We start from the raw sequence: 24,318 nt of genomic DNA, 5'->3' as shown, positions 1-24,318 counted from the left end.
AAAAAAGTCTATTTGATTTAAGTTAATTCAATTCATAGAATGTACTCTTTTGTCCATCGAATAATTCCTTATCAAAAGGATCATTGGGTCTTAAGTAATTACCTGGAGCATGAGGTAAGAACATTCGTTCAGGTTGGGAATGATTATCAGCAAGGTATGGTAATAAACCATCGAATATTAACTTGACAGCATTATGTTCAGCCCCTCTAGGCATAATCACATCAGCAAACTCTTTAGTGGGGAATATGAAATCACTCATTTCAGCTCTAGCTCCTAAGACATATGAATTAAGTAAGGTTTCCAAATTAAGTTTATCATCCCCTTCACCAAGAACATCACGTCTTATCCATCTGATTAATCTTGTATCGGTATCACTATCCATAAACACCTTTATATATGACATGTCTCTTAATTCCTTATCATACAACGCATATAACCCATGGACAATGAAAACCTTTTGAGGTTGATCTTGAGGTATGTCTGAATTATGACGTAAATATAGCTTCAACTCTTCAAAATTGAATCTTGATGGTTTTAAAGGAGGAAACTTGTCATTTTTGAAATTAGCATTGGTCACCACTGACTTATCCATGCTATATTTATCGGTATCAATCGTCTTTTTACAATCATCTTTATATTCATTTAAATCAATAAGTTGAACATCAAGGGGAGCCTTAGGCAAAGTATCATTAATCTCTTGTTTTAAGAGTTTAGCAGCCGTTCTTTTTCCAGCAGCATGACCACCTCCTATTAGCACTATGATAGACTTATTGGTAGATGTCGTCATGGTATATGGTATGAATTGTAGTTGAACTTGCAATTACAGTTGGAACTGAACTGTAACACCCCTCCACAAGTCAAAGTCGCGATGATTTTTTTGTATAATAATTTTTTTTTGAGATGAAGCAGAAATTGAAATTTGCAATTAACTAATTCAGATCATAGCAAATAACAGATAACCATGGATGACTTTGATAGAGACCTTGATAATGAGTTGGAATTCAGTCATAAGTCAACGAAAAACATAAAGGTTCATTCAACTTTTGAAAGTATGAAGTTGAAACCAGACTTATTGAAGGGGATTTATGGGTATGGATTTGAAGCTCCATCAGCCATTCAATCGAGGGCTATCATGCAAATTATAAGTGGTAAGGATACCATTGCTCAAGCCCAGTCGGGGACTGGGAAGACTGCTACATTTACGATTGGGATTTTGGAAGTTATAGATACCAAAGCCAAAGATTGTCAAGCATTAATACTATCACCTACTAGAGAATTAGCAGTACAGATTCAAAATGTGGTTAAACATTTAGGTGATTATATGAACATACATACCCATGCCTGTATTGGGGGTACTCATTTAGGTGATGATGTTAAGAAATTACAACAAGGTCAACAAATAGTAAGTGGTACCCCTGGTAGAGTGGTTGATATTATTAAAAGACGAAATTTATCTACTAGAAGTGTTAAATTATTAGTATTAGATGAAGCTGATGAATTATTCACTAAGGGGTTTAAAGAACAAATCTATGAAATCTATAAATCATTACCTTCAAGTGTGCAAGTAGTGGTGGTAAGTGCAACTTTATCAAAGGAAGTATTGGAAATGACTAATAAATTCACTAATAATCCAGTTAAGATTTTAGTGAAAAGAGATGAGGTTTCGCTTCAAGGAATAAAACAATATCATATTCAATGTGAGAAGGAAGATTGGAAGTTTGATACTTTATGTGATTTATATGATTCATTAACTATTACTCAAGCAGTTATATTTTGTAATACTAAAGTTAAAGTGAATTGGTTAGCTGATCAAATGAAAAAACAAAATTTCACGGTGGTTGCTATGCATGGTGATATGAAGCAAGATGAAAGAGATTCCATTATGAATGATTTCCGTAATGGGAATTCAAGAGTATTAATATCTACTGATGTTTGGGCCAGAGGAATTGATGTACAACAGGTTTCATTGGTGATTAATTTTGATTTACCCTTGGATAAAGAGAATTATATTCATAGAATAGGTAGATCAGGAAGATTTGGAAGAAAGGGAGCAGCTATAAATTTGATTACTAAGGATGATACTTCTACATTAAGAGAAATTGAAAAGTATTATTCGATAAAAATCAAAGAAATGCCCATGAATGTGAATGATATTATATAGACAATAAGTAATTAATGTCGGTTATCTTATGTTTGTCACCTTATTATTATGTAGTTAGTCTTGGCAGTATACGACGGGAGATTATTAGACGATAAACATCATTACTCTACACAACTGTAAGAAGTTGACTGTAAAAGATAATATCTATTGAGTAAGACAAATACAGATAATGATCCTACTTAGTTATAAGCCGTACATACATCAATCCTAGTGTCAATCCATTCTATAACATATAATAGTTTCCTCAAATTTATTGGTAGCGCGTCTTATCACGTGCAAAATCATCTCAAAATTTTTATGGAATTTTTTTTTTTTTTTTTTTTTTTTCAGTAACAACATCATAATTTGATCTCTATATTCAGTTTGCTGGTATAACTCCAATTAAAACTATTCCTTTCTTCTGGTTCCATTCTAATAGTTATAAATAGCAAAGATGGACGCTCAATTCGTTGGAGCTTTGGAGGAAACTTTAAAGCAAACTTTGGTTCCAGATAATGCTATTCTTAAGCAAGCATCTCAAAAGTTAAGTAAAGAATTTTACACTAAACCACAAATTATTCCTGCTTTATTTCAAATTTTACATACTAGTGATAGCAATGAAGTGAAACAAGTGGCTGCTGTTGAAGCTAGAAAGTTGGTGTTGAGTAAATGGGAAACTGTTGATGCTTCCAGTAAAGCATCCATCAAATCAACCTTATTACAAACTGCTTTCTCTCAAACTTCAAAAGTTGTTAGACATTCATTTTCAAGATTAATTGCTGCTATTGCTGAAACTGATTTAGAAGAAAATCAATGGCCTGAACTTTTACCAACCTTGGTTAATTACATTCAAGATTCCAATACTGATGTCAAGGAAGCTTCTGTTTATACTTTATATTCTATTTTAGAAACCATGACTCAAGCTTTACAACCTCATACTAGTCAATTTTTAGAATTATTCACTGGCTTATTAGCTGATCAATCTTCTATTGAAGTTAGAGTCAACTCTGTATTATCAATTGATGTTCTTGGTCAATTTATTGAAGATTCTGAAACTATTGATTTACAATTAGCTGCTAAATTTAAAAATACTATTCCAGGTATGGTTAATGTTTTAAAAGAAGTTATTGCTCTTGATGATTCAACTAAAGTTAAAGATATCTTTAACGTGTTTAATGGTTTCCTTTATCTTGATGGTAAATTAACTGGTGATCATCTTATTAATTTACTTCAATTTATTGCTGAAATCTCCAGTAATACTCAATTAGATGAAGAATATAGAAGTTATGCTTTACAATTCTTAATCTCTCTTGTTAGTGTTAGAAAATCTAAAATTAGTTCTAATAAATTAGGTCCTGAAGTTACTTTATTAGCTGCTAAAATCGCTTCTGAAGAAATTGATGTTGATGCTGAATTAGAAACTGAAGAAGAAGAAAATGAAAATGAAGAAAATGTTCCTTCAACTTTAGCTTTAAGATTAATTTCAGTCTTAGCTGCTGAATTACCTCCATCTCAAGTGGTTTCCCCATTATTAGAAAACTTACCAACTATGATGGCTTCTTCTAATCAATTTGAAAGAAGAGCTGGTTTATTAAGTATCGGTGTTGCTTCTGCTGGTGCTCCAGATTTCGTAGCTACTCAAATTACTAAATTAATGCCAGCTGTTACTACTGGTTTAAAAGATTCTGCTCCTATTGTTAGAGTTGCTGCTTTAAGAACCTTAACTCAATTAAATTCTGAATTACAAGATATTAGTACTGATTATCATCAAGAATTATTACCATTAATCTTTGAAAATATCGATTCTGCTACTTCCATCAAAGCCTACAAATACGGTTGTAGTGCTTTAGATAGTTTAATTGAATTCATGAGTCATGATGCCATGGGTCAATATATTGAACCATTAATGAATAAATTATTTGCTATGTTACATCAAGCTAATTCTTCTTCATTAAGATGTACCATTGTTTCAGCTGTTGGTTCTACTGCTTTCGCTTCTGGTAAAGCTTTCATTCCATATTTTAACAAATCAATTGAATTATTAGAACCATTAATTGCTAATGCTTCCACCACTGAAGGTTTAACTGAAGATGATATTGAATTAAGAGCTTTAACTTTTGAAAATATTTCTACCATGGCTAGAGCTGTTGGTTCAGAACCTTTTGCTATTTACGCTAAACCATTAGTCGAAGCTGCTTATACTTCTTTAAGTTCTGATAACTCTAGAATTAGAGAATCTGGGTTTGCCTTTATTAGTAATATGGCTAAGGTTTATGCTGCTGAATTTGCTGGTTTCCTTGATCAAATTGTTCCTCAAATTATTAAATGTTTAGGACAAGAAGAATTCACTATTAACGCTGAAGATGTTGATGAAGATGATGAAGAAGAAGATCTCAGTAATGCTTTCCATGTCAACACTGGTATTACCATTGAAAAGGAAATTGCCGCTGTTGCCTTGGGTGATTTAGCCATTGGTACTGGAAAAGAATTCACCAAATATATTGAAATCTCAGTTAAAACTCTTGCTGAACAAGTTGAAAATTCTTATGGTATGAGAGAAACTGCCATGAATACTTTATTTAAAATCTCCAGAGCTTATTTCACTGCTATTCAAGGTGAAGGTTTCAAAGCTCCAAAGGGGGTTCCTCAATCCCTGTATATTGATGCTTCAGTATTAGAATTAATTAATCAAGTTAAAAACATTGCTATTCCACTTTTAGCTGAAGAATTTGAAATTAATATGGTGGCTTGTATTTTAGATGGTATTTCTGATGCTCTTCATCAATTTGGTGCTATTGCTATTATTGAAAATCAAACTCAAACTTCTCAATTAGAATCTTTATGTGCTGAATTAATGAATATTATTAAAAAGGAACATCCATGTCAAATTGAAGATGAAGAAAATGTTGAAGATGATGATGATTCATCTGAAACTGATGCTTTATTATATGAGGCTGCTTTAGAAGTTTTAGTTAGTTTATCTATTGCTTTAGGAGGTGATTTTGTTAAGATTTTCGCTTCTTTCAAAGATGTTCTTATTAAGAATGTTGCTACTAAGAATAAAACCAATAGAAGTACTGCTGTTGGTGGTTTAGCTGAAATTGTCGGTGGTATTACTTCTTCTAATCCTTATTCTGAAGAATTATTACAAGTCTTTACTGATAGACTTGCTAATGATAAATCATTACATGTTAAAGGTAATGCTGCTTATGGTGTTGGTTTAATTATTCAAAATAGTTCTACTGATCTTTCAAGTGCTTATCCAACTATTTTACAATTATTATTCCAATTATTAAATAAAACTGATAAAAAGGCTGGATCTGCTGATGATGAAGAATCTAAAGAAACCGTTAATAGATCCTATGCTAATGCTTGTGGATGTGTTGCTAGATTAATCTTAAAACATGAACAAGCTGTTCCATTAGCTCATGTTCTTACTCCATTATTATCTCATTTACCATTAGAAACTGGATTTGAAGAAAATACTCCAATTTTCAAATTAATCATTCAATTATATGCTTCTAATAATGAATTAATTATTAGTGAAACTCCAAAGATTGTTGATATCTTTGCTAAAGTGTTTGTTAAAGAAGCTGATAGAATAAAATTATTAAATGAATCCACCTTAGGTAGAGAAGAAAATATTGAAGCCATGAAACAATTTGAAAATCCAGAATTAAGAGCTTCTCTTATTGAATTATTGAAATCTATTGATCAAAATTTCAATGGTGTTGTTTCTGCTAATGAAGTATTAAGATCCGTCATTGCATAATTATAATTAGAATTTTGTCATGAACATTTCTCCTTTCCCCCTTTCTTTTACATAGATATTTTTTTTATTTAAGTCCTCTTTTATTTGAATATAGTTATTATTATAATATTGTTATAAAATCCATCCATAAATCGTTGTCATGGTTGTTGTAAAATGGGTAAGATTTATTTTTAAAGTAAGTCATGTTTCATCATCATTTTGAGAGATGTAATTTTTTACCCATCAGTTGCAGAAAATTGCCTATTTGGGACTACAAAGGGAATTTTTTTACAATCAAATTTTTCAATGTCTGATCAATTTTAATTAATTTATAGTGATGTATCTAGGTCAATTATCATGATTTGTTTCATGTCTTTGCCATGAAACTGAATAGAAATCAACTATATAATACATCTATTCCTATGTTGTCTTGAAAAAATTTACATTACTTCTTTTTCCTTCTTTCTTACTTCCTTCATCATATTTCAACTAATCATCCCCTACCAATATGTTACCTGTCGCTGCTGGTGTAGCTTCCTTATCATTCATCTCCTTCATTTTATTGATTCCTGCCTTTATATGGCATTGCAGAAGTAAGAATATTCCTGCTATTTGCTTAATATTCTGGTTACAATTCATCAACTATAATACATTTGTTAATCTTTTGATTTGGAGTGGTGAAGATTTTTATGATAAATGGAATGGGAAAGTTTATTGTGATATCAGTACTAAATTCGAAGCTGGGTCATCAACAGGTAAAATCGCTGCTGTCGCTGCTCTTGCTATGAATCTTTATATGGTTTTAGATGCTAAACATCCAATCTTTTTAAACCCAAACTCTTGGAAAAAGAAACTTATTGATTTATCCATCTGTTTAATCACTCCAATCTTTATCATGGCTACTAATTTTATTATTGCAGGTAGAAGATTCATCATTGTTAGATTCCAAGGTTGTACTTCCGCTTATGTCTATAGTGGAGCTACCATTGCACTTTTCTCAGTATGGACTATTGTTTGGAGTTTCTTTGCTCTTGTATTTGCTATTTTAACCATTTATAAATATTTCATGATTAGAAAAGATGTGGGTGATATTTTAAGATGTACTAATTCAGGATTAAATCTTAGAAGATTTGCAAGACTATTAATCTTTAGTGTGATTATTATTTTAGGGGTTACACCACTTGCTATTTATTATTTCGTTGGTGATGTTAGTGTTTTTAGAGGACCATTTAATTGGAGTGCTGTTCATAATGAATTATGGGGAAATATTGAATACTTTGATTTTGGATTCTTCTTATTATATGAAAATTTCATTAATATGGGTTTATCAGTTATAACATTTTTAATCTTTGGTTTAGGTTCAGATGCTGTTGATATGTATAAATCCATTTTCCATACTGTTACTTTCCATAAATTCAGTAAACATAGAGATATGCAAGATGATTTAGCCACTCAAGTTGGTTCATTACCATCTCAATCCAGAATTAATAGTAATAAATCTCAATTCACTACTAGTACCGGTATGACTGGTTCAACCATGAATGAATTTGATAGACAATATGGTGATCTTTTAGATGATGGATATAATTTAGATAGTCCAGGATCAACCAATTCTACTCCAAAATATTTAATTAATAATTCTGATTTAGAAAAATCATCAGGGGCAAGTAGTCCAACTGTTACTGGAAATTCTGCTAATCAATTACCATTCATCAATGATGATATTGCTGAAATGGATGAAGGTTTTGGATATAATTTCCAAGTTAAACAAAACCAATAGACCCCCATTGTTGCTTCTTTTTATACATATCTCTTTTAGTTCTTCTATTTCGTTTATAGTTTGCATTTTTGTTCGTGTTTTCTATGTACAAGTTTATATTTAATTATATGCATAAGTTATTTACAATGTGTTAATAATTTCCTGTAATTTATCTTCAAAAGTCTTTGCGTTAACTTTACCTTGAGTTTCTCTCATTGCAAGACCTACTAAATATTTGATTGATTTCTTTTGACCATGTTTAATCTTTTCAACCACATCAGCATTATCTGAGATTATACCATGACAAATTTCTTCCACTGCTTCATCGAATTCTTGAGGTGAGATATCTGTTGGAACTCCTAAATCATATAATTCTATGAGTTCTGATACTGATTTATCAAAATTATCTTTATTTTCAATCATTTGCATTAATAATAATCGAGCTGATGTGGTTGAGATTTGTTTGGATGTGATGAACATAATTAAATCACCTAATTTCGATGCTGGAATTCTATCTAAATCTAATTTCAAATCAAGTTTAGTAAATACACCAATTAATTCATGAAGAAGCCAATTATTCACCATATTAACTGATTCTTTATTTTTGATGGTTACTATATCATATAAGTCGTAGTAATATTGTAACACAACTGGATTATCGATGAAAAATCGAGCATATTTTAATTCAAGATTGAAAGGTTGATTAATTAATTTTGATAAAATTTGTTCGGGAAATTCCAGTAATGATTGTTTAACATCATTAATGATTGATTCATCAAGGTTTACCATGGGTAATTCTGCATCAGGTAAGTATCTATATTCCACTGAATTTTCTTTTAATCTTAATGAAGTGGTTTTATCACCATCCCAACCTCTTGTTTCTTGAACTATCTCATTCTGTTTCCCTTGTTTGATTAATGAAACTTGTCTGGTATATTCATATTTAAGAGCATCTTGAATCTCACTATGACTACTTAAATTCTTTATTTCAATTCGAGGAAATCCATTAACACTAATATTAACATCAACTCTTATAGCTCCAGTTTCTAAATCCCCCGTACAAATATTAAGATGACGAACTAAACTTTGATATTTCTTAACAAAAGCTCTTACTTGAAGTAAATCTTCAAAATCGGGTTTAGTAACTAATTCAATCAAGGGGGTATTACTTCTATTATAATCAATATTGATAATATTATCCACTTTATTATAATTTAATTTCCCTGTATCTTGTTCAATTTGAATCTGTTCAATCCCAATGATTTTTGAATCTTGTCGTATATCATCGAACTTTTTATCAAGTTCAAGTCTCCCTTCTTTAGCTAAAGGATGATAAAATTGCGTTATTTGATATCCTAAAGGTTGATCAGGATAAAAATAATGTTTTCGATCAAATTTAGATTGTAAGGATATATCACAATCCAAGGCCACTGCTGCTTTCAACGCTAATAATAAAGCTTCTGGGTTTAATTTAGGTTGAGAACCAGGTAATCCAATATCAAAATAACTTATATTGGTATTTGGAGATTCATTGAAACTAGTTTTGGATAATGAAAATAATTTATATTTTGTCTTTAATTGAGTATGTATTTCAATCCCACATTTGAATTTATAGTTGGGATCTAATTGGAAAGTGTGTTTTGAAGCAAGAAGAAGGTTTGAAGATGAATGGAATAGTCGTTTCAATACCACCATATCTAAATATTATTGTATAATCTGTGTTGTAAAAGATCGATTATTGTAGACTGATTTGGTTAAACTGATTTTTTTCACTTTAAAGCAGATCAATTTTGATATTGGGGATTGTATGCAGGATATTGACTTTTTTGCAATTAATTCTTTATTTGTAGACATTAGGCACCATTGACGATGGTATAAAGTATGCAGTGGTGTTATTAGTAGATATTAAATTTCAGGATGCTATAAATTTCTGAATTATAAAAAATCAACCATACTTTATAGTCATTTATATGTTATAAAACTTTTAAATATAATTTAGCAATTAATTTCAAAAACCCATAAATTTAGAAAATTTCAAACATCAAATTATATATATTGAAAGCCATAATAAGATAGTTCTGATCTATTATATCATGATTCAACTACTTTAAACACTATAATCATATTGGTTATAGATTTATGGTAAAATTCATCAGAAACACGTGACATTTCACCACGTGATACACATTTATTATCCTTGAGCGGCCTAATTTTGGAGCCATAGTAAGAGACTCCGTGGCCAAGCTGGCTAAGGCGTGAGACTGTTAATCTCAAGATCGTGAGTTCAATCCTCACCGGGGTCGCATTTCTATAACCCCTTAAAATTATCATTAATTTCCAAAGCCTTTATGGCCAAGTTGGTAAGGCACCTCACTAGTAATGAGGAGATCGTCAGTTCGACTCTGGCTGAAGGCATCATTTTTTTGATATTTTTACTATTGTTGATAGTTATCATGATTATTAATGATAGGAGTTGATTGTGATTGATTATTTGATCGATTTAATGTATATTTTTTATATAAGAAAGTATTAGTATTAATTAATTAATTAATTATAAAATTTAGTGGCCATTTCAACGGCAGCAGCACCCCAATCTTCACCATGATTATGCATTTTACCTTCGATTAAACCAGCTCTAGCTTGAGCTTGTTCATCAGTTAAACAAGTTAATACTCCAAAGATGATTGGAATATTCAATTCGAAATTTAATTTCATGATTTGATGAGTTACTGAATCACAAATATATTCAAAATGCATGGTTGAACCTTTGATTAATACTCCGATTGGAATTATGGCATCTAATGGTTTACCTAATTTTTTATATTTATCATGAAATAATTTAGAACCAAATGGTAATTCAAATGAACCTGGGACAGTTTCAATAATGATATTTTCTGGTTTAACTCCTAATTCAAGTAATCTTTTCTTAGCACCTTCAACTAAAGCTTGAATAATTTCTTTATTCCATCTAGCATGAAGTATACCAATTCTTAAATTTGAACCTGTAAAGATTGTTAGTTAGTAAATCGTGAAATATTTTAAGTTTAATTGAGATTTATTATACATACCATCATATGATTGATCTAATTCTCCTAATCCCTTAACAGCCATTGTTATCTATTATTACTATTCTTATTCTTATTATGAGCTTAATGTTATAAAAGTGATTTGAAATATTTCAAATTACAGTATTGACCGATTAGTAAATTATCGTTAAACTTTCCTTCCCTCCTCCACTAAATGAAAAAAAGATTACCCGCATTTTAAATCTGTTACTAAAACTGAGACAAATGAAAATTTTTTTAACATCATGAAGTTTGATACTTGTATGTTTCAATAACAATCTATAAATGATATAGTATTATGATGGCAAAGGATAGATATACTGAGATTCAGTATATGTTCTAAATGGTATGCATTAATCCTTTTTTTTTTAAAACCAAAACGATTAAAGATGTTTTCTTTTCTTTCAAGTATTGCATTATTATTTCTACATGATGATATCGTATATCAAATATTCAACAAAATATTGAACATGATTATATAAATACAATGGTATATAATAGTCTTTCACCCCTATCTGACTTATTGAAACTTTCGAGAGTTTCTAATTTGTATGCAAAATCTGAAGTGAAGAAAGATCCTGATTTAATCGTGGATGGTTTGATTGTGGTTTATGATTGAATTTATTTACTAACTGAAAGATTTAGAACATTGATTTGATATTTGGAAACTATGCAACATGTAAATATAATATGAATCAATATCATTAACATTATCTCAAGTTAATGATGATGCTTGTTGATAGTAATTGTATTTGAATGTTAGTTTTACTGTAGATCCTGTATATAGCCATATCGTATCGTAGCAAATGGAGTGATAACAAGAGATCTTGATCATACGTAAGTTGATTCGATTGAATAACGTTTGACTATATAATATTACTTACTCTTGGTATCATCATCTATGATAACAGTGGTAGCGCAGAGGAATATGAATAACTTTGTAGTAGAGAAAAAGAATTGATAACAACGGCTGATGAAAGTCCATACAAATACTACAAAACAAACACACACACAAACATACACTAAATGGTTGCAATAAGATCTACACACACACCAGAAGTTGATAGTAATATATTATACTAGAGGAATGATTTCCTAATTATACCATTAGAAGGTTAGAAGTATATACTACAAACCAACCTAAAATAACGCGTTTCATGTTTAAAGTTAAATTACGATACAATAAAATTTGTTGGATTTTAGTGAGACTCATTTTGAGATTTAGTGAGATTTAGTGAGTGAGTGAGTGATGCCTTAGGGAGAGAGAGGGGAATCGCTACGAAGGATACACACCAACTGATTATATCATAAAATATTATCCATTCAGTCATTATTGTTTATTATTATTATTATTATTTATACTACGTATAACTTGGGGAAAGAGGATGAGATGGATAGGATGAGATGGATAGGATGAGATGGAAGATGAGGACAACTAATATGAAGTAATGAGTTCATTATAACCTCTTTAAATGATGTAACAATGAACGGCATCATTACTTACGACACTTTAGCTCACGTGAGTTAAAATTAATGTCTCTTATCTCCACTAAATAAATAAATAAATAAATAAAATTGAGTCAGTCTCCGCTACGGTGTTTGTGTCTTCTCGCTTTTTTCCCTCTAATCTTACCACGCTATCTCTCACTAAATTCTAAAATTGTGGTGGTGGTGGTGGTGTAAAGTGTGAGCGATAGTGGGGGCTTTTTGTTGTTATGAAGGAGTTTTTGGGATGGCGTTTCCATTCGTTTCGTTTTGACCTTTCTTATTTACAACAATCTATTTTATTATTATTTACTTGACCTGTCTTCCCTCCTATTCCATAATATTATCCTATTAATACTTTAAGACATCTTCTACTACACTTTTGTAAAAGATGTCTAATTTTAAATTCACTACTTTAACTTATAAAACTGATAAGACCATCATGAATTCTCATCAAAAACAACAACAGCAACAGCAACAACAACTGCAATCAAATCAGAATCAAAATGCATCATCCAAATTAACATCCACTTCGAAACAATCACATCAACCTTTCGATACTACTAGTAGTATCTTATCTGATTATGATGATTTAATGGATGAAGAAATTGATGATAATCTGCTGTATGTGGTATTTAATCCCTTAAAGAAAAATATTAATAATAAATCATTACCTCCTAGTCATCAAAATGAATCTGATATTCTTTCTTTAACTAATACATCTAATACAAATTCTCATACTCGTAATCAATATCATTATATCGATGAAGAAGATGCTGATGAAGAGGAGGAGGAAGAAGAAGAAGAAGAAGATGTGGAAACTGAAGGGGAATTGGATGATGAGATCCAACATACAGTCGATGCCATAACTGAAGCTGTTAATGATACAACCACCCCTCAAACTAACACATTATCTAATAAAATCAATAATTGGTATAATTCAAGTATAACAGATCATCATAATCATATTATTGATGATAATATAGCAAGTTGGAATTTAGATGAGAATTTAATTCAAGATTCAATCTCTTCTAATAACACCTTAAGTTTCACATCATCATCCAATGACAGTGATCAACATCAACAACAACAATTAATCATCAAACAGTTTTATGGTGATGAATTATTCCAATATTTTACTCCCCAAGATTTAGAGAAATTTAAACACTTTAATAAATTAATTGATATTAAAAAGTTTTTATTAGAAAAAGATAATAATTCAAGTTCATCTATCATAACTCAAATTTTAAATTTATTATTATTAAAGAATCATACCGTATTGACTAATCATAATGATAATAAACAAGTTGATGAAAATGATTTGACTCAATATATCCAACAAATCAAAAATGCAAATCAAAAACATGCCACTCATACTCATCATAATGTAGATGATGTATATGTTCGTCCATCTACATTTTCTGAAACTACCAATTCATCATTAATAATGTGTGGTGGTGTTGGATTTGGAGGTGGATCATCTTGGAATGATGTGTGATTGATGAGTGATGGGGGTTTGATTTCTGGAAAAGTCTTCTCTCATGCGTTATACTACTAGACATTTAAATGCTGTACTATTATGATATGGTTTGGTTTTGGTTTGATCTGATGTGGTTTGGTTTGGCTCAATTTGGCTTTGGTTTGGTTTTTGTTCTCTTTATAATTAGAATCTGGTTCATTGTATTCTATCTATCTTTCTACTCTCTTTCATTGGTTGTTTTCTTCCTATACATACTACTCTATATTAGAGTGATTCCCTTTGTTACTTTTATATATACATACATACATACACTCATACTACTTAACATAAAATAATATAAACATTGATATTATTAATTTCTTATCATGTAATTCACGTGACGTAAACTGCTATTAAAAATGCGTGCTAAAAGTTAAATTTCTTTTTTGGACGACAGTGTGAACTGAATTGAACTGAAAAATTTACCACCATAAAAGTTTGACCGTCATAACTATAATTTCAATTTAACCTCCCCGGACTTCCTTTACTATAAAAGGATCACATAGTACAAGATGAGTGGATGTATGTGTTAATATGACTTTACACTGTTGATGTTTCCGTTTTGTCTGATGACGATTGGAACTCTGAGACAGTTTGGGTGGGAAAGGATCAGTTTATGTTAAGCTGAACATATCCTATAATCCAACCACCAATTACATATAACAAGTTTACTAACAGTTTCTTCATTCTAGTCCGTCTTCTTGATTTAGTTAAGTTCTTCTTACCAATTCTCCCTGAAGTTGAATTCCCCTATGAAAGAATTAGTTTTGATGAAAGAGTGGTATTTACCGTTGCATCAGGGATTATCTTCCTTTTTGGTCAATTACCAATCTATGGTTTAGTGGCCAATGCTCAATTTAAAATCATCGATCCATTATATAACTTTAGAACCATTTTCGCCATGGAAAAGGGTACTTTATTAGAATTAGGATTATTACCTGCTATTACTGCTGGTTTTATTTGGCAATTAGCTGTGGGATTAAAATTCCTTAATGTTAATTTAAATTTAGCTAAAGATCGTGAATTATTTCAAACTGGTCAAAAATTAACTAGTTTCTTTTTATCAGTGGTTTATACTGCTGGATTAATCTATTCTGGTTATTTTGATAATGTTATTAATGGTTATGATGTCTTAAGTGATTCATTACCTTTAGGTTGGTATGCTTTTATCTTTGTTCAAATTGTTGGTTGGTCATTCTTTACTACTTTATTAATTGAAGTTTTCGATAAAGGTTATGCCTTTGGTTCTGGTATTTTATGTTTCTTAACTTTACAAACTGCAACTAATGTTATTAAAGATTTAGTTGGACTTGAAATTTTCCCATTAATTAATTCAAATAAATCAGAAACTTATGGAGCTTTATCAAACTTATTAAAAAGTTTTACTTCGTTTGATTTAACTGTTTTAAAACAAAATATCATTAATGCTTTTACCAGATCTCAATTACCAAATTTAACTCAATTTTATATTTCAATCTTAAGTATTTTAGTGGTTATCTTTTTACAAAATTTTAGAATTGAAATTCCAATTAGATCAACTAAAGTTAGAGCTGCTAATAATGTTTATCCAATTAGATTATTATATACTGGTGCTTTACCAGTTTTATTCACTTATACTGTTATTATCAATATTCAAATCTTTGGTTATTTCTTAGTTAGTATTTTAACTAAATATAATGTTTCACCAAGTTTAGTGGCTTTAATTGGGAAATATAATGTTCCATCATTTGCTAATAATTATCAATTAACTACCGGTGTCTTATTTTATATTTCAAATTCTTCATCAATTATAGCTTCATTATTAAGTCCAATTAAATCAGTGGTTTATGTTGCTTTTAGTATTGTATTATCAACTTGGTTTAGTCAAAAATGGTGTTACATATCAGGTTCAGGTCCAAAAGATACTTCTAAACTTTTTAAAGATCAAGGTATATCAATTGCTGGTAAAAGAGATATATCAATCACTAAAGAATTATCAAGAGTTATTCCAGTTGCTGCTGTAAGTGGAGCTTTTTCATTAATTGCTTTAGCTTTAGCAGGTGAAATCCTTGGTGGATTAGGTAAGGGAGTTTCCATCATTGTTGGTGTTAGTTCTGCTTTTGGTATTTTAGAAGAATTCTTATTAGAATATCAACAAACCGGAGGTAATTCTCAATTCTCAAGTGCTTTTGGAGGATTATAAGAGACTTAATCCTTACAAGTTAATAAAATCAATCATTCAATATTTTCATGATTTGGGGAGGATCTACCCAATCAAATCGTTTGTTCTCTCATTTTGTTATTATTACTATTATTATTATTACTATTTATAATGATTGTTTGGTTTGTTTTTATTTCCCATTTTGTTTTACATTTAATCTAACATTCTAAAGCCTGTCACATTAATGGTTCCTCCTTTTTATACATTTAATGATCAATAATGAGGATATGTCAGTATCCAAATTCATTGTTAATTATTATCAAAACCGTTTTAATTCACTAATAAACTAAAAAATTAAATTAAATCAAATTAAACTTCATCCCTTTCACATAAATTCGTCATTTTTATATAGTCACCTTATATTTCTATAATTCTGTGAACAATTAAATAAATAAATAAATTATGTAAAAAAAGAAAGTATCTAGAGTGTAAGTTTAACTATTGATATGATATCAAAGTTACAATAAATTAATTTGCAACTAAATTAGATAAATGAAAAACTAAAAAAAAAAATAATATTGACTCCGACGCGGTTCGAACGCATGCATCTTTACGATAGCAGAACTTGAGTCTGCCGCCTTAACCACTCGGCCACAGAGCCAATTATTACAAAAAGTTTTAAAAATTACCAGAACACTTTCAGCCAAATTGGGTCATGTGATAATCACGTGAGAAAAGCAAACCCTGTTAAACCTAGCCAATTTTTTGTCAGAAAAAGTCCGATATAGTGTAACGGCTAGCACGGTTCGCTTTCACCGAGCAGACCCGGGTTCGACTCCCGGTATCGGAAGATTCTTTTTTTCAATTTTTTAAACTTTCTTGTTGCTAATCGATAGTTTATTTTTTTGCAATTTAATATAAATCGTTATCGTATTTGTCTATTATTTAAATAAAAGAGATTAAGTAATTATACAGGCCATAACATCAACTCTAACTCTAACTCTAACTAACTATGTAAAATCATTTCTAAATCAAACTCAAACTGATAAATGTTCAACAATTAACCAGTACAGCTTCTTCTTTAAACAAGATATGTTTCTTTCCCTTTTTCAGGGTATGAATTTCTTTCCAAATCAAAATGGCACTTAATTGATCACCTTTATCACAACCACTATCTAAACCTTTGGTGTATTGTTTCAAATTAAGTCCTCTTCTTGCATCATGACCATAATATACTACCATGGTTGGTTCATCATTATCATCTTTTTCCTTCTGTTTTAAATTATATATTTTGGACCAACTTATGGCATCTTCTTCTTCAGGATCAGGAGTAGTTTCATTGAAATAAGGACCTAATAACGATCTCATTTCTAAATTATCAATTGGATCTTGTTCATCTAAGGGTAAATCCCATCTAATCCCAGCATGAACAGCTATACCAGGAGCTGAATATGGTGAACCATTATTCTTAGGTTTATGAACTGGGACATCACCTAATTTCTTAATGACTGAACATTGATTTATGTATTGAACATGATGAGGTTCTAATTTCTTAGCTAATAAGTAATCAGCATCTGAATTGAAATCTTCCTTGATGGAGAATTGGGTACGATTACCAGTGAAATGAGGTTCTTCTAATCGATGGAACGTAGCATAATTCTGTAATACATAATATTCATGATTACCTAAGATACAATCAATTTCATTAGCGATTAAATATTCTAATACTTTGAATGAATCTGATCCTTTAGTAATGAAATCCCCTAATACTATCAAATGATCATTTTTCTTATTATAATTGATAGTGCTTAATAATTTTCGGAATTGAGTATAATGACCATGGATATCACCTATAAGAATCAATCTTTCCACTGCTTTTGAAGGGGTATCATCATCGCCATCATCATCATCGTCATTCTCATTCTCATCAAGGTCCACGTTTTTCCCCAGTTTAAGGTCCAAAGCTCTGGTAGATGTGATTGGTTTAAGTATAACATCTAATTCAGATATATGAGGGATCCCAACCAAGTCAGTTGATTCAGGAATGAAGTATTCTGGTAAAAACACTGTAAAGAAATATAAAGTACCCATTCCAATTAAAAATGTACTTAAATAAGGTATTATCTTAAACAATGTACCATATTCACCATCATCTTCATCCTCATAACTTCCAACTTCACCAGTTTCAACATCGTCAGTTGAATATTTTCGTTTATTCCTATGTTTCTTCAGTAACAATGGATCTTTAGAACTCATCGTGTGATGCTTAAAAGGATTAACTTAAGATGATGATGATAGTAATAAATTGACAGATTTATATTTACAGATGAGAAATGACGATGATCACACAAAACTAAAAAAACGTAAACATTTTAATCAGAGGGAGGGTGCTACCATATATAGCAATAATCAATGAAAAAATAATATAATATAAATAAACCAAACTAAACAATGAAAAGACCACATCTATATAATGAAGTAAAGAATACTATAAAAATGAAACACAACGAATACTTAAAAAACCAAATCCAACTTAAACCCAATCCAACTTAACCACCTCCAACACCTTCTGGTCTTGGAACTTCCTTTTGAATGACGATTTCTTTACTTAATAATCCTCTTAATTCAGGACTGATTTCAATAATCTTATCATTCTTTCCCGTATTTGCATTAACATCACTTTCATAAACTTCAGCATCAATGGTCTTCATACTATTATCTCTATCGATAATATCAATCATTCTCTTAAACTTCAAGAATAATAATTCACTTCTGATTAATAATGGATCCACATTTAATTTCATCAGTAAATCATTCATATATTTCAAAACTTCATCAAACTTTCTTAAATTTTGAACAATGATCCTTTCATTATCACTTAATACACTTAAAGCAAAGAATAAATGAAATTGACTCGAATAATAATCTGTCCATAAGATTTCCCATAATCGTAATACATGATCCCAATCTAATTCTCGTTTAAACCATACTAATAACATTCTAAAAAAGAAAAATAAATCAATCGATTCACATTTTTCTAAATGTTTAAATAAATTAGGTAACATAAATTGTAAAAGTTTATTCAATGTATTCATTTGAATCTTCATTCCTGATTGATCCCGAACAAAATTTCTTTCCATTCGTTTCATAAATTTAACAAACGCCCAAAATGTTAATGATTCATCCTGGAAAGTAACATATAATGGTGATAAAAGATCAGTCATACCTTGAACATAACCTAAATCTTCATTAAACTCATTATAAGTCAATAAGATTTCTCTTAATTTATAAAGATGAGGATTTCTAATATTGGAAATATCAGATTCATCATCAAGTTCATCTTCATCAGGAGTTTCAGGGCTTGATTCACGAGAATTACTATTACCTTCAGAATTAGCATTTGGATTCTTCTTATGTGGATTTTTGAAAATTGCTAAGTTACGATCAGTTCTATTAACATCTTTTTCAATTCTATGTTTTTGATCTTTCCAAAATTCAGTGGCTCTCTTATCTTCATCAGTTACCCATTTTAATTTTAATTCTTCATATGCAGTTTCATAAGACTTTTTAAATTGTTCACGATCTTCAGTTGATGTATTCCAATCAAATACCCCTAATAAGAATAACCATGCTTCCTTTCTTACATCATCTTCTAACCCTCCATGGAAAATTCTGGATTTAACTTCATCAGCTGTAAGTTTCAATCTACCACTATAATCGAAAAATGATTCCCATTCTTGTTTATTGATTGGTTTTCTTCTTGAACTTTGACTAATTTCTTCATTGGTTAATATTTCAGTTGATCCTAATTCCCGATTGATCTTACTATAGATTTCATCATGTAACATGTTTTTCCGTTGACTTTCTTCAGCTTCTTCTTTAACTTGTTGAGCCCATTTAGCTAAATAAACTCTAGCCAGATCAAAATCATCTCCAATTCTTTGAACTTCAGGTTTATTCATGATTTGTTTAACAGTCAATGGAGCATTTTCTTCAAGAAGATTGATCATTTGATTCTTAGTTTTGGCCGAAATAGTGGCAACTGTTTCTAAAACTTTCCATTTCGCTGATGCAAAGAGTTTACCAATATCAGGTAAAACTATAGGTTCAATTTTCTTATCACCACTATTATTCTTCTTATCTTCAATTGTAATAGGAGCAAAATTTCTTAAATCACCAGAATCAGGATTAATAAGATAAACTGAACTAGTTACAGTTGATTTTTCCACATTAACAAACTTTTCTAATACATTAATAAATTCTTTCCCACTCCAATACATATTACCATTTTCATCAAAGGGATCGAATTTCTTATTACTCAATCTTTTCAGAGATTGACTTGATGGAGATTCATCATCATGAAAGAATACAATGGGTAATTTCTCTCCATCCTTAGTATTAATGACAATCGATCCAAACCAAAACCCTAACGAAGGTTTTCTAACTTGAATTGAATATACATACAGTAATGGAGCACTAAATGAATATCCTGATAATAATGAAACTGATGGTTTAGGAACAATTCTTGATGCCACAATCTTGGTGTTATTAATATTACTTTTTGAATTGATATTTATAGCATCCAAATCAAGGGAAATATCTTCCACATCAACCGTCTCATAAACTTTCTTTTCTTCAGATGAAAGTTGACTTTCAGGAGTGAATGACAAGAGGATATCCAAGTTAGTTCCATTGGAACCTCTGGTTAAACTTAAGAATCCAGGAATATTATCCTTCTTGGCTGAAGTAGGATGAAGATAAGTCTTTGACTTGGCATACAACAATTCAACCTCATTGGTGGCCAAAACTCTCTGGCGAGCCTGTGGTCTGGCACTAGACATGTCTACTGAACAATGATATGGTATGGATTGATCCTAATGGTGTTTGAATGAAAAAGGTGTTGATGGCAACAATTATAATTTGATGTGTTAGCATCATGCAATTTTACGGGGAAGGGGCAGTTACAAAAAAAAAAAAAAAGATCCCAAATTTTGCGCCTACTTTTAAATTTTCACATTCATGATTATACAAATTTATACAAAATTTATGTTTATTTTAATATACACGATAGGGGTAGCTAATGTGGCTTGTCTAAAGATACAATGAACCAGCAGACACGATATCTCTATGGACTAATTCTATAGCCTTGTCCATCTTTTCTTCTAATTCACTGTTACCAATGGTCTTTGCGGCAGAGACTAATTGACGAATCAATTCTTCTAATCTCTTAAACATTCTGATAAGTGAACCTTCATAAACATCTGTCATCTTACAGATTTGCGTGAATGAGGCACCTTTACACCATGCATAAGTGACTTCCATTAATTCTGGTCTGAACGATTCAACATAATCTTTTTCAACCAATTCAATTTTCGATTCTTTATAAACTTTAGCAAGTTTAGTGGCCATATCTTGCATTGATTTTAATGGTTCAGCTAATTCAGGTTTAAGTCTTGGAACTTCCTTAGCCTTTTCTTGAAATACAAAACATGATAATAACGCAGCACATTGCTCACAGGTTAAATCATTAAATGTACCATTGAAAATCAATTCAGTTAATAATAATTCATCACCAGAACTAATTTCACAAGCTACTCTACCTTTTAATTCAATAATATCATTTTGAGTAGTGAATCCTAATCTTCTTAATACTCTTCTTCTATGTCTTAAATCATCCAATTGAATCACAGCTTGTGCTTCTAATATCTTATCTTTCAATTGTTTCATGTTTTGTTCTATACCAACTTTTTCGCTATACTTCTCATATAAATCCTTTAATCTAACTGAATCATGTAATGGATTACTTAGGATTTTCGATTCCAATACTTCAATCTTTCTTAAAGTTGATTTAAATTGGGCATCATTAATTTTCATACTATCAAGTGGATCCAATAACGGTATACCATCAGGTAATCTTTTAGGTAAATCTTTCATGGTTTTTAATAAAGTTTTCTTTGCTGTTGATGATTTTAAATCTTCTGGAACTCTTAACCTCACACTACTTATCTTTTCAATTGAATCAAGAGTAATTGGAATATATTCAGCTCTTGATCTTTCTCCTTCTTTGGCTGGTCTGATACCTTCTGGTAACATTGGATTGAATGGTTTAATCAAATTCACAGGTGAATCAATAAACATAGTATAAACAAATACAGTAACCACATATGCTTCATGATCATTGAAAGTTTGGGATGGACCTCTTTTATTAGATCTCTTTGAAAATGCAGTAACCATACCCCATCCATAATCTAATTTACCAATTTTAACTTTAACAACTCTACCTTCTTGTAAAAATGGTAAAATATGACCTGGATGTGTTATAACATATCTTACTTCTTCTTGATATTTTTCAGATTGTAATTTAAGATCATAATAATCTTTAACAGTAGCTTCATCATCAATTTGAGTGGTAACTAATTTATCCGATAATTCTTGAAGATTCTTTTCCATAACTGGAACTGATGCAGCATTTTGAAATTGGAAAAATGAACTTTCCAACATGAATTCAGGTGAAATACCTTCGACTCTCATAAGATTAAGAATCATATTATATCCTAAATGGAAAGCAGAATCTAATCTATCAGCTTGACCTTTAACCATACCTTTAGCAACTTGAGGTTCCATCTTTTCATCAATCATCATAATGACAATACCACGATCATCTAAACCACGACGACCAGCTCTACCTGACATTTGAATATATTCACCACCAGAAACCCATCTGAAACCCACACCATCCCATTTACGGACTGAAGTAAACACCACAGTTTTGGCAGGCATATTTAACCCAATTGAGAAAGTTTCAGTAGCAAATAAAACTTTTAATAACCCTTCTTGGAATAAAATTTCAATGATTTCTTTTAAAATTGGTAATAAACCAGAATGATGGATACCAATACCTCTTCTTAATAAAGGTAAGATATTTTTAATTTGAGGTAATTCTTTATCAGCTTCAGGTAATAAATCAACAGCATTTTGGAAAATTTTAGTTAATGCATCTCTTTCATCATCAGTATTGAAATCTAATTTAGACATTTTTAAAGCTAATGATTCACAATCTCTTTTGGAAAATGAGAAAACAATGACAGGATTATATCTTTTCATATAAATCATTTTAACAATTTTATAAATATCTGATTTACCATCTTTACCACCTTTGAAAGTTTGACCCTTTTTACCTTTAGTTTTATCAGCTGATGCTGGATCATCACCAACATTATCACTGATAGAAGCCATAGCCTTTTGGAAATTTTCTTCTCTGAAAGTTCCCTTTTCATCTACCACTAAATGAATACCATCACCAGCAGCAGGGAATAAATAATGTTGTAATGGAGTTGGACGGAAATCAGTATAAACCACATGGCATGGTTGAGCATGAATCTTCACAATCCATTCAGCAAATTCCATAGCATTAGGAATTGTAGCTGAAAGGAAAACATAACGGACCTTATCCGGTAATAAAATTATAGTTTCTTCCCAAACCACCCCTCTTGATTTATCTCTCATATAATGAACTTCATCAAAGATAACCCATGCCACTTCTCTCATGATTTCTGAACCTCTGTATAACATACTACGTAAAATTTCAGTAGTCATAACTAAACAACCGGCATCAGGATTTATAGTAACATCCCCTGTCATCAAACCCACATCACCAAATTCAGCTAATAATTCTCTATATTTTTGATTACTTAAAGCTTTAATGGGAGAAGTATAAATGACTCTTTGTTTTTCTCTTAACGATTGAGCAACAGCATATTCAGCAACAACTGTTTTACCAGCTGAAGTATGTGCAGATACTAATACCGATTCACCACGATCAATACATGAAATGGCGGTATCTTGGAAAGGATCCAATACGAATGGATAAGTTCTGGCATCATTTACTCTTTTATGTTCACCAATAGGAACATATGGGAAATCTGGTGGAACAGCCACTTGATGTCTAACTTGATGTCTTAATTTTAATTGTCCACCTTCAGTCTTAGTCGCAGATGGATCTGCCATTAAACCCTCTGAAGCAGCAACTTCTCTAGAAGCTTCAATCTCAACCGAATCATACACCACAGCTTTGATATCTTGTTTGCCTTTCTTTGATTTCTTCTTGTCGACTGGAGCTGCATCTTCAGAACTTGGTTCTTCCGATGCTTGTCTCTTTTTGGTATTATTTACATCAACCTTCTCTTGAATGGTCCCTTCAACCTCGGGCACCACTACGGGAGTAGTAGTTGGAGCCTCGTTAAAGACATCAAAGAGATCATCCATGTTGTCAAATCCAATCGATGTACTTTCTTACTGATATATCAGATAGGTTTCCATACAATTTTGTGATTTTTTCAAAATTTATTTTTATTTTTGATGTTTGGCGATGCGAAAAATTTATTTAATTTGGGCTTTGTGCGCTCCCAGTTTTTCTACAATACAAAAGAGGTTTTGCAATCATAAGTTTCATATATGCA

General features: G+C 30.7%; 11 protein-coding genes and 4 non-coding genes across 15 annotated transcripts; 8 read left to right on the top strand and 7 right to left on the bottom strand. All coding sequences in view use genetic code 12, as the record gives it.

Annotated features, from left to right (window-relative positions):
* Positions 1–22: 22 nt before the first annotated feature.
* Positions 23–787, bottom strand: DFJ63DRAFT_338689 (putative uridine kinase; the record flags this gene model as incomplete). The annotated part of the gene is made up of 1 exon (XM_064908693.1): positions 23–787. The coding sequence occupies one exon, from the start codon at positions 785–787 to the stop codon at positions 23–25; it is 765 nt and encodes a 254-aa protein (XP_064760264.1).
* On the top strand, positions 647–2,378 carry FAL1 (ATP-dependent RNA helicase). Its single transcript, XM_064904035.1, has one exon. The coding sequence runs from the start codon at positions 962–964 to the stop codon at positions 2,159–2,161; it is 1,200 nt and encodes a 399-aa protein (XP_064760263.1). The 5' UTR covers positions 647–961; the 3' UTR covers positions 2,162–2,378.
* DFJ63DRAFT_210296 (uncharacterized protein) lies at positions 2,378–6,155 on the top strand. Its single transcript, XM_064904031.1, has one exon. The coding sequence runs from the start codon at positions 2,595–2,597 to the stop codon at positions 5,910–5,912; it is 3,318 nt and encodes a 1,105-aa protein (XP_064760262.1). The 5' UTR covers positions 2,378–2,594; the 3' UTR covers positions 5,913–6,155.
* STE3 (Ste3p) lies at positions 6,156–7,712 on the top strand. The gene has a single exon (XM_064904030.1). The coding sequence runs from the start codon at positions 6,400–6,402 to the stop codon at positions 7,669–7,671; it is 1,272 nt and encodes a 423-aa protein (XP_064760261.1). The 5' UTR covers positions 6,156–6,399; the 3' UTR covers positions 7,672–7,712.
* Position 7,713: 1 nt separating this feature from the next.
* On the bottom strand, positions 7,714–9,543 carry DFJ63DRAFT_210294 (glutamyl-tRNA(Gln) amidotransferase subunit). The gene has a single exon (XM_064904029.1). The coding sequence runs from the start codon at positions 9,343–9,345 to the stop codon at positions 7,792–7,794; it is 1,554 nt and encodes a 517-aa protein (XP_064760260.1). The 5' UTR covers positions 9,346–9,543; the 3' UTR covers positions 7,714–7,791.
* Positions 9,544–9,879: 336 nt separating this feature from the next.
* On the top strand, positions 9,880–9,953 carry DFJ63DRAFT_t115. The gene has a single exon. It is a non-coding gene; the product is annotated as a tRNA-Asn (tRNA).
* A 5-nt stretch (positions 9,954–9,958) lies between these two features.
* RIB4 (lumazine synthase) lies at positions 9,959–10,971 on the bottom strand. Its single transcript, XM_064907171.1, has 2 exons — positions 10,719–10,971; positions 9,959–10,652 (listed from the first exon to the last, which is right to left on the bottom strand). The coding sequence occupies exons 1-2, from the start codon at positions 10,759–10,761 to the stop codon at positions 10,198–10,200; spliced, it is 498 nt and encodes a 165-aa protein (XP_064760259.1). The 5' UTR covers positions 10,762–10,971; the 3' UTR covers positions 9,959–10,197.
* Positions 9,993–10,065, top strand: DFJ63DRAFT_t116. The gene has a single exon. It is a non-coding gene; the product is annotated as a tRNA-Thr (tRNA).
* Positions 10,972–12,213: 1,242 nt separating the features above from the next.
* Positions 12,214–14,037, top strand: DFJ63DRAFT_320320 (uncharacterized protein). Its single transcript, XM_064907170.1, has one exon. The coding sequence runs from the start codon at positions 12,592–12,594 to the stop codon at positions 13,696–13,698; it is 1,107 nt and encodes a 368-aa protein (XP_064760258.1). The 5' UTR covers positions 12,214–12,591; the 3' UTR covers positions 13,699–14,037.
* Positions 14,038–14,270: 233 nt separating this feature from the next.
* SSH1 (Ssh1p) lies at positions 14,271–15,901 on the top strand (the record flags this gene model as incomplete). The annotated part of the gene is made up of 2 exons (XM_064907512.1): positions 14,271–14,317; positions 14,398–15,901. The coding sequence occupies 2 exons, from the start codon at positions 14,271–14,273 to the stop codon at positions 15,899–15,901; spliced, it is 1,551 nt and encodes a 516-aa protein (XP_064760257.1).
* A 537-nt stretch (positions 15,902–16,438) lies between these two features.
* DFJ63DRAFT_t112 lies at positions 16,439–16,520 on the bottom strand. Its single transcript has one exon. It is a non-coding gene; the product is annotated as a tRNA-Leu (tRNA).
* Positions 16,521–16,637: 117 nt separating this feature from the next.
* Positions 16,638–16,709, top strand: DFJ63DRAFT_t117. Its single transcript has one exon. It is a non-coding gene; the product is annotated as a tRNA-Glu (tRNA).
* A 203-nt stretch (positions 16,710–16,912) lies between these two features.
* Positions 16,913–18,115, bottom strand: DFJ63DRAFT_323382 (putative serine/threonine-protein phosphatase; the record flags this gene model as incomplete). Its single annotated transcript, XM_064907511.1, has 1 exon — positions 16,913–18,115. One exon carries the CDS (start codon positions 18,113–18,115, stop codon positions 16,913–16,915), a length of 1,203 nt encoding a protein of 400 aa, XP_064760256.1.
* A 293-nt stretch (positions 18,116–18,408) lies between these two features.
* GYP7 (Gyp7p) lies at positions 18,409–20,700 on the bottom strand (the record flags this gene model as incomplete). Its single annotated transcript, XM_064905214.1, has 1 exon — positions 18,409–20,700. One exon carries the CDS (start codon positions 20,698–20,700, stop codon positions 18,409–18,411), a length of 2,292 nt encoding a protein of 763 aa, XP_064760255.1.
* Positions 20,701–20,836: 136 nt separating this feature from the next.
* Positions 20,837–24,299, bottom strand: DFJ63DRAFT_210287 (ATP-dependent RNA helicase). The gene has a single exon (XM_064904028.1). It carries the CDS (start codon positions 24,122–24,124, stop codon positions 20,951–20,953), a length of 3,174 nt encoding a protein of 1,057 aa, XP_064760254.1. The 5' UTR covers positions 24,125–24,299; the 3' UTR covers positions 20,837–20,950.
* Between the last annotated feature and the right edge of the window lie 19 nt (positions 24,300–24,318).

Source organism: Scheffersomyces coipomensis, assembly GCF_036884675.1.
Source record: "Scheffersomyces coipomensis strain NRRL Y-17651 chromosome Unknown DFJ63scaffold_6, whole genome shotgun sequence".
In the NCBI taxonomy this organism is placed as follows: domain Eukaryota; kingdom Fungi; phylum Ascomycota; class Pichiomycetes; order Serinales; family Debaryomycetaceae; genus Scheffersomyces; species Scheffersomyces coipomensis.
Note: the sequence above shows the minus strand (reverse complement) of the source record. Positions and strands in the feature narration are given on the sequence as shown.